Consider the following 12,430-nt stretch of genomic DNA (forward strand, 5'->3'; position numbering starts at 1 on the left):
AGGGGAATACTGCCTTTCTGGATGCCACCCCCCCGCCCCCCGCCCCCCGACGGCAAAGCTAGGATGGAGAGGGGGCAGATGAAAATGAATGTGCAACGTTGATCTGAAAGGTAGGAGGATCCCTTGGCAGATAACTGTCACTCTTTTAACCATAGGCGACAAATCTCCTTTTGTCGTGATCAATTTTACAATAAAATCAAAGCTATGGTGCCAAGGGCTTATTACAATTTATTTAATCACATTTAAATGATGTGACTAAGTTAATATAAACACACTTAGTTATTCTCTAATGCTGCATTTTGACTTGCAAGCATATTTTTTGATTTTCTTAAGGTTTTGACCTTTTTTGGAAATAATTTACAACATTCAAAATATAATAATAATCAACTAAACGATCCTATAAAATTATAGGACCTTAACACTAGCTCCTCTTCCCACCATAATTTTGTGTGCCCTTTCCATATTATCACATTAGACTTTCTTATCATCATCAACATCCTATCAAAAATTCATGTTACAAAATAAGATTTACAAATTTAGATTTACTCTTAGATTTTGTGAACTAAGCTTATGAGAAATTCTTCTTATTTTAATAATGTTTATATCTTAATATTTTTTTACCTCGAACTCCTTATCATACCACAATTTTTATATTATTCTTATTCCCCAAAATTATATCTTTTTTATGCTTCCATCGTCTAACCAGTTCAAGACTCCTTATGCCATCCATCTTGAGTCAAAGGTGGTTTTGGCTAGACTTTGAAATAATTTTTTCAAACCTCTTGTTTTCCATGTGGTTTAACCTCTTATTATATATTGCATACACAACCATAGTCATGCTATGAATGAAAAATGGTTTGCTTTGCTTCCATGAAGAGAATAAAATTTTGAAATTAAATTGTTTTGAATTTGTTGTATCTTTCTTCACAACTTCTGTCACGTACCCGAATTTTTTATTTATTATTAATCGTATTTAATATTCTATTGCCCATTATGGTTTCTGGTACGAACGCCTCACTGTTTGTTGACTTACCCACATATGGATTTATATGTTGTAATGTATATGAACATATATTCTTTACACAAATGATTGCTGGGAAATTTATTTATCAACGATTATGGTTTTCATAAACCTAGGGTGGCAAGGAACCTTGAGCGATTTGGTTGATTGCTTTATTAAAATTGGGCCGCCATATGAAGCTTGGGTGTTATCAGAGTTGACAACCCGAGGCATCCGCTGGCATTCCATTGTAATGACAGGTGGGCACGGCATTAAACACGCCGGCTCGATCACGTGAAGGGAGTGGGCTGGCGTTAAGTCCCCGCCTAACTCTTTACTGCCATGATCAAGGGTGTGGATGGCCCGGGATGGATCCGAGGGCGGAGATGCCTCCAGATGTCATAGCCAAGGTTTGGATGGTATATGACTTGCCCTTCTCATTTAATCGGGTTATTATGAAGCTCGGCACCCCTTTGCTCTGCTCCGCGCCACCTCGTTCCAGTCTGAGCTCTTCTGGTAAATTCCTCATGCGCTGAGCGCTCGTTCCTCCGCCGAGCGAGTAATCTTGTGTCGATCATCCGTCGCTTCATTATATATAAACATATACTACTGAACTCTGGAGGTATGTCACGGATTGTAACCTACCGACTCTTTTTTTTCTGTTGTTCTTTTGCTTTCGGGTAGATGATTATCTTCCTTCATGTGGCGGTGCTAATTGTTCCTTGCCATGGTGTGTGCATGCAGTAGAACCGGTTCGGAGCTCGTTCAGATGAGGAGGCCCTCCTTAGAAGGCTATGGTGCTCCCGGCTCTATACCAGGTGCGTTTCTCCCGGTTGCATGGTATGTGATTTGTGTTACATTTCTTACTCTTTATTTGGTCTACCCGCAGAGGGTCTCCCCTGCGCCGAGCCATAGCCCAACCTTACCTCACCATGGTTGGTCGCAGGTGGCAACGGGAGGCTCCCCACTGTACTATTCTGAGCCTGCCCTTGTGCTGGCCATGGGTTCCGTCGAAACCCTGGCGCTTTCCGTGGTTAAGGCTAGAGATTCCTCCAAAAAGTGGAAACTGTATTTGCATTTTAACCATTTGTAATTTGAACTGTTATGTTAATGTTGTATATCGAATGGTACTCTGGCCAGGTCCGTGTGGTTTATAGAGGTTGGGGCTTCAGGCCCTTTTTTTTTAATTCCTTTTCTAATGATATGTTACAGATATTGGGGCTACAAACCCTGTTGGTTTTCTTTATTGTGAACTGTTATGACCGTATGGTTTTTTTTATCAATTGAATTTAAATCTCCACCACTGTTTCATGTCGGCTAGGAGATTTATTTTGCGTCAAGAATGATATGGTTCTGTGGGCCAAAGGCTGTGTAAACTTTCCATATAATGTTCTGGTTAATATTTATACTGTGGTTATGCTTTTGATACATGGTAGAAGTTTTGTGTACATTCTAATGCATGAAATCGCAACTCCCGTTACGGTTCTTGCATGGATATTCTATGGCTGTCCCACTGGCAGAGTATGCGGCCTCGGTTGTCCGGCCCTATGCTTACTCTGTGGATGGGAATGGTCTGAAATTCCACTCTTACCAAGAGCCAAATGTATTTCTCTGGTTTATAGTTCAGTTCTTTACCATTTGCTGTTACTTTAACCCCACGGATGATAGCCTAATGCTGCTGGGTTTTATGTTCGAGGTTCTGTTTTTTAATGCATTATACATTGATACGGTTAACACATCATCATTCGTATTATTATCACATTAATCTTGGTATTGTTAACACATTATTCTTTGATACACATTCTGTGGGGTCGCAGTTTGCAGAGGTGTACTGAGGCACTCCCGGTATTCACTAAATGTTAGTTACTTCTTTATTAAAATCTCATTGCAGTGTTGTCTTGTATTGCAGGGGTTGCCCGACTCGGAGGGCTTGTCTCCCCTTACCCTTTCTATAATTATTCTATATCATGAGTTTAATGCCACATTCGAAAGACCACTGATCTTTCCTAGTAATAGAATTGAGTTATGGAGATTATTGTCTCACTTCCTTGTTTTTCATACCTGTAACTTGTAATTCGGCAAGATTCTCTCTCTGCTTTTCCCAACTACTCGGAATAGTAGTGTTGCGATCGGTTTGCTACAACCAGGGTTTTGTTCTTACCCTTGCTCCTATCATTTGGCAGTGAGACCGAAGCTTAACCGTTCGGGTCTCTGTTTGGAACAAGGCGCGGGCTCCTATACTTAAAGACTAACATCTGCTATCCAGCTAGTGTGCAATTAGGAAGTAGCAATGATATTTTTAAGCAACAATTATCTCCTATGTATTACAGATATTTATAGGGTTTAACTTAGATGACTTGCAGATAGTTGCAGAGATTTGAGGGTTTCAGTCTTACTTACCTGGCCTTGGCCAGCCCTTAAGTCCCTTAGTAGATCACCTACACGCAAGCCTGTGCATAACTATTTAGCTGCCCATCCGTGAGACTCGTCCTTCGAGACCAGAGCCTCCCCCCTTGCATTCCTCTTGCTGGGTCACTATCCTCAGCAAGGTTGCACTGTGTCCTCGACTATCTGGTCCTTACCAGACATAGTCTTTCATTCAATCTTTTCTTGTCCCTCTACCTGTCTCTATCGCGCAGATTTTTGCCATCCTCTCCCTTTTTCCCTGGAAGCTTTTCCAGTTAGGGAAGGTGGTTAAAGTCAGTTCCAATAACCGACTTTCCTCCCAAGAGTTGCCAACATTTATCATGAGTATTCGTTATTACAATATTTTAATGCACATGTAAAATAAAAGAAATACTCTTAAGATCTTTTTAAAAAAAAAACAGACAATAAAATAGTCTTCCAATGTCATTCTTAATCCAGTCTTTTACCGTAGTGAAATTTAAATATTTACATATTCCCGGGGTCATCACATCTCCCCCCCCCTGAGACTGGACATCATCCCGATGTCTTCTGTTCACAAACAGCCCCGGATAAGCTTCCTTAAGAAGCTCTTCATATTCCCAAGTGGCCTCATCAGGCCCATAGTGCTGCCACTGCACTTTAACTTGGGTAATAACTCGCTTCCGCAGCTACACTTCTCTCCAGTCGAGAATGCTCAATGGTTCGACCAGGACCTCTCCTTTCGGTTCGACCTGCAATCATCAACAATATCAGTCATTTCGCTTCCAAAATTCATATCCAATAATTCAACTGGAATCAGTCCTTACCCGTACATCTTGCCATTTGATCACATGCTTAGGGTCGTAGATGTATTTTTTTAGTATAGAAACATGGAAGACATTATGGATTTTAATGTGGCTTGGCAGAGCGAGCTGGTAGGCTACTGGCCCGACTCTTGCCAAGACCTGGAAAGGTCCAAAATAGCGGGGTGCAAGTTTAGCGCAACCGCTCCATTGCAGGGTACTTTTCCTGGCTTGAATTCTTACATAAACATGGTCGCCGACCTGGTACTCTTTGAACCTTCTTTTCCGATCTACAAAGCTCTTTTGCCGATCTTGAGCAGCCTTTAAATTAGTCCGCACCCTTTTTACCATGTCCTCCATTTCCTTGAGCATCTCTGGCCCCAACCTTAGTTTGTCTTCAGGGCCATTCCAACTTGAGGGCGTACGGCACTTCCGTCCGTACAAAGCCTCAAAGGGAGTCATTTGTATGGATGAATGATATCCATTGTTATATGCAAATTCCACCAAATGTAAATAATCTTCCCATTGTGTTGGTTTTTGCATTACACATGCTCTTAACATATCCTCTACAATCTGATTTACTCGTTCCGTCTGTCCATGAGTCTGGGGATGATAAGCTGTACTGAAATTCAGCTGTGTACCCAGTTCTGCAAACAATGCTTTCGAAAAGGCGGATGTAAATTTTACATCTCGGTCTGATATTATCGTCTTCAGAAGCCCATGCAGTTTGAACACGTTCTGCATAAAAATGTGTGCAATCTGCACCGCTTTGTAGGTAGATTGCACTGGTATAAAGTGTGTTGCCTTACTCAACTTGTCTACTACTACCATAATAGAGTCATTGTTCTTCTTTGTCCTAGGCAGTCCAGTTATGAAATCCATGGATATGATCTCCCATTTCCATTCTGGAATGGGCAAGGGTTGCAATAACCCTGCCGGATGTAGGTGCTCTGCCTTGATCTGCTGACATTCCAAACACTGCGCTAAATATTCAGCCACATGCTTTTTCATTCCAGGCCAATAGTATTCCCTTCGAAGCGCAGTAACCATCTTCTGGTATCCGACATGACCTGCGTAGTGGCTGGTGTGAAATTCGTCCAAAATCAGATTTTTAAGACTGTTGTTGTTAGGTACAAACAACCTTTTTTTATAGAGTAGCATTCCATCCTCACCTATTTCATACCCCTGCTGACTTTCCTTGCTGGAAAGTGGTATTTGCTATTTCATTTGCTGATATTCGGCATCTTGGTCCACTGCTATTTTTATCATTTCTTGCAAGGGATTCTTCCATTTACTGAGCATAACTTCGTATAAGCATTGCACCTTTGGACTCAGTGCGTCAGCCACGCGGTTTTCCTTTCCTTTCAGATGTTTAATATCGAAATCAAATCCACTTAAGAAATCTGCCCAACGGGCTTGCCTTGCATTCAGGGTGGGCTGACTGAAATAATTTGTCAAGCTGTGATGGTCTGTCAACAACAGAAATTTCCTTCCTAATAACTAATGCCGCCACATTTTAAGTGCATGTATGACGGCTGCTAATTCCAATTCGTAGGCAGAATATTTCTGCTCATGCTCCTTTAGCTTTCTTGACTCGTAAGCGATCACTTTTCCCTCTTGCATTAACACTCCACGAACACCTTCTCGACTTGCATCGGTACATACCACGTAATCCTTATTAGGATTAGCTATACTCAAAATGGGAGCAGAGGTGAGCAAATGCTTAAGTTGCTCAAAGCTTTGCTGACATTCTGAATTCCACTTGAAGGCCCTTCCTTTCTTCTTCAAGGAAGTGATAGGATATGCTACCCTTGAGAAGCAATCCACAAATCTTCTATAATAACCGGCCAATCCCATGAAAGATCTGATATCCGCCACATCCTTTGGTACGGGCCAATCCATTATGGTCTTTATTTTCTCAGGGTCCACTGCAATCCCTTCTTTTGTGATTACATGGCCCAAATACTGTATCTCCTCTTTGAAGAAATCGCACTTGCTGAGTTTAGCGTACAGTTGATGCTCTCGAAGAGTTCGCAGTACCAACCGGAGGTGTTCCTCGTGCTCCTCCTTAGAAGGAGAATAAATCAAAATTTCGTCGATGAATATCAGTACAAATTTATCCAAAAATCGATGGAACACACTATTCATTAAGCACATGAAAGTGGCGGGTGCATTAGTCAAACCGAAAGGTAGCACTACAAATTCGTAGTGTCCATACCGGGTTCTGAAAGCTATTTTAGTGATGTCCTCTTCCTTAATTCTGATCTGATGGTAACCAGATCGCAAATCAATCTTGGAAAATACTGTCGCGCCCTTGACTTGATCAAAAAGCTCATCGATCCGAGGTAAGGGATATTTGTTTTTGATTGTGAGCTTGTTTAGCTGTCGGTAATCGATACACATTCGGAGGGTTCCGTCTTTCTTCCTGACAAATAGCACCGGAGCTCCCCATGGAGACACACTGGGACGGATATAATTTTTGTCTAGCAATTCCTGTAATTGCATTTTCAACTCGGTTAGCTCGGGTACACTCATTCTGTAAGGTGCCCGCGAAACTGGTGCTGCCCCTGGTAGCAATTCAATGGTGAAGTCAATATCCCTTTTTGGGGGTAGCCCAGGGATTTCTTCCGGAAACACATCCGCGAATTCTTTTATTACCGGAAGGTTGTCCAGCGTGGCCGTTTTGTCCTTGGTTTCTGCATAACCCACCTGAATGGCATATATCTGGCATCTTTTTTTGATGCACTTAGCTAGCTGGGATGCAGTGATTGGCCGGACCTGCACTGGTCGTTTAATCCCTTGCATCTCTTGTTCCTTTCCAACATCATCCTTGTAATGAATGGTTTTCGTCTTGCAGTTCACTAACGCCCAATGCTTCTCTAGCCAATCCATCCCGATTAGGATGTCATATGAACCAAGTGGAAGCATATTCAGATCTGCTACCACTGGTTGCCCTGCTATTGTTAAGGGGCAGTTATTAACCTTCGCCATTACTTGCCGCTTAGCCCCCATAGCTAGCTGTACCAGCCAAGGGTTCCTGAATTTTTCAGGTTGTAATTTACACTGTTCAACTATCTTTGGGCTAATATAACTTAAAGTGGCTCCAAGTTCAATTAGAACAGTGATAGAAAAGTCTAAAATTTTACCTTCAAATTCTACCATGGTGGGCTGGTACTCTGCCTGGCGGTCGTCCAGAGTTGCGTTAATCCTTGGCACGCTTCGTCCCACATCGCCGATGGTTGATGCCTCATGAATCTGGGATATCTGATCAGTTCCCTTCCGTTACGGACAGTTCTTGACGTAGTGCGGTCTGCCACAACCCCAGCACTGCACTGGGGGTCTGTTTATTCCTTCGCTGTCCAGCTTGGCAGATTGTTCGCTCATTCTGGTTTCACTGATTGTCCTGGATCTGAACGAACCTCTTGGTGTTGTTCTACTGTTCTACCCTTTACTGCTTCCTTTAATTCCGCCACCTCGGCCTCCTTTACTGTTTCCAGCAGTTTTACTACTCTTTTTCTCACTCCATTTCCGATTGGAAACGTCCCCTTTCTGTTTGTTCTGCTGATAACAGATTTTGGCCTTGCGAATAGCTTCATCCATTGTTCTAGGATTGTCAAATTCAATCCTTTCTCTCATATACATGGGTAAACTACTAACAAATCTTTGCACCTTGGCTTTTTCTTCCTTAAGGTAGGGCACATAGCGAAGCAGGGAGGTAAAACGGTTAATAAACTCATCCATAGTCTGCTGTCCTAATCGCAGATCGTGGAATTCCTTTGCCTTTTCATCATAAAAGCGCTCTGTCAAATATCTTTCTTTAAAATATTTCTGGAACTTTTCCCATGTTATGGTTCGTTCGCTTACCCCTTTAACGATTTTAACCTCCTCCCACCATAGGGTTGCTTTTCCTTGTAACTGAAAGATAGCTAATCGTGCCTTCAGGTTACGGTCATATTCATATAGCTGGAAATATTTGTTCATGTTAATTAACCATGCTTCAGTCGCTTCCTCTTGTTCCCCATCAAAGTGTGGGGGTTTGATTTTCCGGAATTCCCCCTGTAATTCCACTCTTTGAAATTTTGAGGTCTGTTGTTCGGATGCATTGCTAGATTGATCCTCTCCTTCCTCCGAATTTTTAGGTTCCGCTTGGTAGTGTTGTTCCTCCGTCATCCTCTGTTGTTCTGCACTGGGATTGGCTAACGGCGGGTTCTGTCTTTCAGACAGACTTTTTAAAATTCTTTCTTGCTCCATTGTCAATTGTGCATTATCCTCCCGCAACCGAGCCATCTCATTTTTCAGGTCCTGGACTGTCTCCAATATAGCCAGGTTCGTGCTCCGTGTCTCCTCACCAAGCTGTACCCATAGCTCTAGGTTATCTCTAGGATTTGTTGCAGGTCCCTGTTCGGCCGTGGACCTATGCGGAGCGCTGCTAGCTCGCTGCATATTACTGTTACTATCTATTGTCTTCTGTTATTCTTCTTCGCATTTTTGCCTGGTATAAAATCACGGGAATATTTGACACAGTGAGTTACTTTGCACATTTTAGTGAAGAAAAAAAATAATCAAATAATATGATTACTTCCACAATTAACATGTTTAAGCTCGTCCCACAGGTCACAGTATGGGAACCTCTACTCTGATACCAATTTGTCACGTACCCGAAAAATAAATTTATTATTAATCGTATTTAATATTCTATTGCTCGTTATGGTTTCTGGTATGAACGCCTCACTGTTCGTTGACTTACCCACATATGGATTTATATGTTGTAATGTATATGAACATATATTGTTTACACAAATGATTGCTGGGAAATTAATTTATCAACGATTATGGTTTTCATAAACCTAGGGTGGCAAGGACCCTTGAGTGATTTGGTTGATTGCTTTATTAAAATTGGGCCGCCATATGAACCTTGGGTGTTATCAAAGTTGACAACCCGAGGCATCCGTTGGCATTCCATTGTAATGACAGGTGGGCACGGCATTAAACACGCTGGCTCGATCACGTGAAGGGAGTGGGCTGGCGTTAAGTCCCCGCCTAACTCTTTACCGCCATGATCAAGGGTGTGGATGGCCCGGGATGGATCCAAGGGCGGAGACGCCTCCAGATGTCATACCCGAGGTTTGGATGGTATATGACTTGCCCTTCTCGTTTAATCGGGTTATTGTGAAGCTCGGCGCCCCTTTGCTCTGCTCCGCGCCACCTCGTTCCAGTCTGAGCTCTTCTGGTAAATTCCTCATGCGGTGAGCGCTCGTTCCTCCGCCGAGCGAGTAATCTTGTGCTGATCATCCGTCGATTCATTATATATAAACATATACTACTGAACTCTGGAGGTATGTCACGGATTGTAACCTACCGGCTCTTTTTTTTCTGTTGTTCTTTTGCTTTCGGGTAGATGATTATCTTCCTTCATGTGGCGGTGCTAATTGTTCCTTGCCATGGTGTGTGCATGCAGTAGAACCAGTTTGGAGCTCGTTCAGATGAGGAGTCCCTCCTTCGAAGGCTATGGTGCTCCCGGCTCTATACCAGGTGCGTTTCTCCCGGTTGCACGATATGCAATTTGGGTTACATTTCTTACTCTTTATTTGGTCTACCCGCAGAGGGTCTCCCCTGCGCCGAACCGTAGCCCAACCTTACCTCACCGTGGTTGGTCGCAGGTGGCAACGGGAGGCTCCCCACTGTACTATTCCGAGCCTGCCCTTGTGCTGGCCATGGGTTCTGTCGAAACCCTGGCGCTTTCCGTGGTTAAGGCTAGAGATTCCTCCAGAAAGTGGAAACTGTATTCGCATTTTAACCATTTGTAATTTGAACTGTTATGTTAATGTTGTATATCGAATGGTACTCCGGCCACGGCCGTGTGGTTTACAGAGTTTGGGGCTTCAGGCCCTTTTTTTTAATTCCTTTTCTAATGATATGTTACAGATATTGGGGCTACAGACCCTGTTGGTTTTCTTTATTGTGAACTGTTATGACCGTATGGTTTTTTTTATCAATTGACTTTAAATCTCCACCACTGTTTCATGTCGGCTAGGAGATTTCTTTTGCATCAAGAATGATATGGTTCTGTGGGCCAAAGGCTGTGTAAACTTTCCATATAATGTTCTGGTTAATATTTATACTGTGGTTATGCTTTTGATACATGGTAGAAGTTTTATGTACATTCTAATGCATGAAGTCGCAACTCCCGTTACGGTTCTTGCATGGATATTCTATGGCTGTCCCACTGGCAGAGTATGCGGCCTCGGTTGTCTGGCCCTATGCTTACTCTATGGACGGGAATGGTCTGAAATTCCGCTCTTACCAAGAGCCAAATGTATTTCTCTGGTTTATAGTTCAGTTCTTTACCATTTGCTGTTACTTTAACCCCGCGGATGAAAGCCTAATGCTGCTGGGTTTTATGTTCGGGGTTCTGTTTGTTAATGCATTATACATTGATACGGTTAACACATCAGCATTCGTATTATTATCACATTAATCTTGGTATTGTTAACACATTATTCTTTGATACACGTTCTGTGGGGTCGCAGTTTGTAGAGGTGTACCGAGGCACTCCCGGTATTCACTATATGTTAGTTACTTCTTTATTAAAATCTCATTGCAGGGTTGTCTTGTATTGCAGGGGTTGCCCGACTCGGAGGGCTTGTCTCCCCTTACCCTTTCTATAATTATTCTATATCATGAGTTTAATGCCACACTCGAAAGACCACTGATCTTTCCTAGTAATAGAATTGAGTTATGGAGATTATTGTCTCACTTCCTTGTTTTTCATACCTGTAACTTGTAATTCGGCAAGATTCTCTCTCTGCTTTTCCCAACTACTCGGAATAGTAGTGTTGCGATTGGTCTGCTACAACCAGGGTTTTGTTCTTACCCTTGCTCCTGTCATTTGGCAGTGAGACCGAAGCTTAACCATTCGGGTCTCTGTCTGGAACAAGGCGCAGGCTCCTATACTTAAAGACTAACATCTGCTATCCAGCTAGTGTGCAATTAGGAAGTAGCAATCATATTTTTAAGCAACAATTATCTCCTATGTATTACATATATTTATAGGGTTTAACTTAAATGACTTGCAGATACTTGCAGAGATTTGAGGGTTTCAGTCTTACTTACCTGGCCTCGGCCAGCCCTTAAGTCCCTTAGTAGATCACCTGCACGCAAGCCTATGCATAATTATTTAGCTACCCATCCGTGAGACTCGTCCTTCGAGACCAGAGCCTCCCCCCTTGCATTCCTCTTGCCGGATCACTATCCTCAGCAAGGTTGCACTATGTGCTCGACTATCTGGTCCTTACCAGACGTAGTCTTTCATTCACTCTTTTCTTGTCCCTCTGCCTGTCTCTACCGCGCAGATTTTTGCCATCCTCTCCCTTTTTCCCTGGAAGCTTTTCCAGTTAGGGAAGGTGGTTAAAGTCAGTTCCAATAACTGACTTTCCTCCCAAGAGTTGCCAACACTTATCATGAGTATTCTTTATTAAAATATTTTAATGCACATGTAAAATAAAAGAAATACTCTTAAGATCTTTAAAAAAAAAAAAAACAGACAATAAAATAGTCTTCCAATGTCATTCTTAATCCAGTCCTTTACCGTAGTGAAATTTAAATATTTACATATTCCCAGGGTCATCACAACTTCCTTTAGATCCATTATAAACTTTGGAAACTCTGTTAATCATTTTTTCAATGCTATAAATTAAGTTGAATTCATTATATGAACTCGAAAGATATTTTAAATAAGACACTTCCTCCAAATAATTGTTGATTGTCATATATCAAATATGCAATTTTTTAGATTTAATTATCATGATTTTCATTTGGTGAATGTTGATAATCATACTCAAATAAAAAAAATTATCTTAAATCTGTAAAATTTGAAAGCACTGTTAGCTAAAAAGATTATAATCAATTTAATAAATAAAAAATATTTAAATATTTAAAAATATATCAAAATCATATTCTCCTTACTAATTTTTTTTTTTTTTTCTTTCTGAAAAGTAATGTAAATTTAAAAACTGTAATTCAATTAATTAATGTGCAATGTTTTATATTTTAGTTTAAAATTTTCACATTTAGAAGTATAAAATCATGAAAATGGTCATTTTAAAATTTTAAAAATATTTAAATTAAATTATAGTACTAAGCTTTTTTAATTTGGGTGTATAAATCATTAATTATATTAATATAAAAATGTACTTTGCTTTATAAAATAAGAAATTTATTTAGTTTAATATATAATTAGAAT

The 12,430-nt window shown here is 41.2% G+C and overlaps 1 protein-coding gene across 1 annotated transcript; it reads right to left on the bottom strand.

Moving 5' to 3' along the window:
• Positions 1-4,045: 4,045 nt before the first annotated feature.
• Positions 4,046-7,200, bottom strand: LOC149218372 (uncharacterized). Its single transcript, XM_089386542.1, has 2 exons — positions 6,651-7,200; positions 4,046-4,137 (listed from the first exon to the last, which is right to left on the bottom strand). Exons 1-2 carry the CDS (start codon positions 7,198-7,200, stop codon positions 4,046-4,048), a joined length of 642 nt encoding a protein of 213 aa, XP_089242668.1.
• Positions 7,201-12,430: the final 5,230 nt, after the last annotated feature.

The sequence above is a fragment of the Pinus tabuliformis genome, chromosome Q (assembly GCF_031772625.1).
Source record: "Pinus tabuliformis cultivar Carrire ecotype Pingquan chromosome Q, CPIR1, whole genome shotgun sequence".
In the NCBI taxonomy this organism is placed as follows: domain Eukaryota; kingdom Viridiplantae; phylum Streptophyta; class Pinopsida; order Pinales; family Pinaceae; genus Pinus; species Pinus tabuliformis.

Bases quoted from the DNA above. Each gene is read 5' to 3' on its own strand.
- LOC149218372 (XM_089386542.1), bottom strand. From the start codon at position 7,200: ATGGGGGCTAAGCGGCAAGTAATGGCGAAGGTTAATAACTGCCCCTTA. The intron at 4,138-6,650 runs GTGTGTCTCCAT...TGATGATTGCAG, and splicing joins CAAAAATTATATCCGTCCCA to GTCGAACCGAAAGGAGAGGT.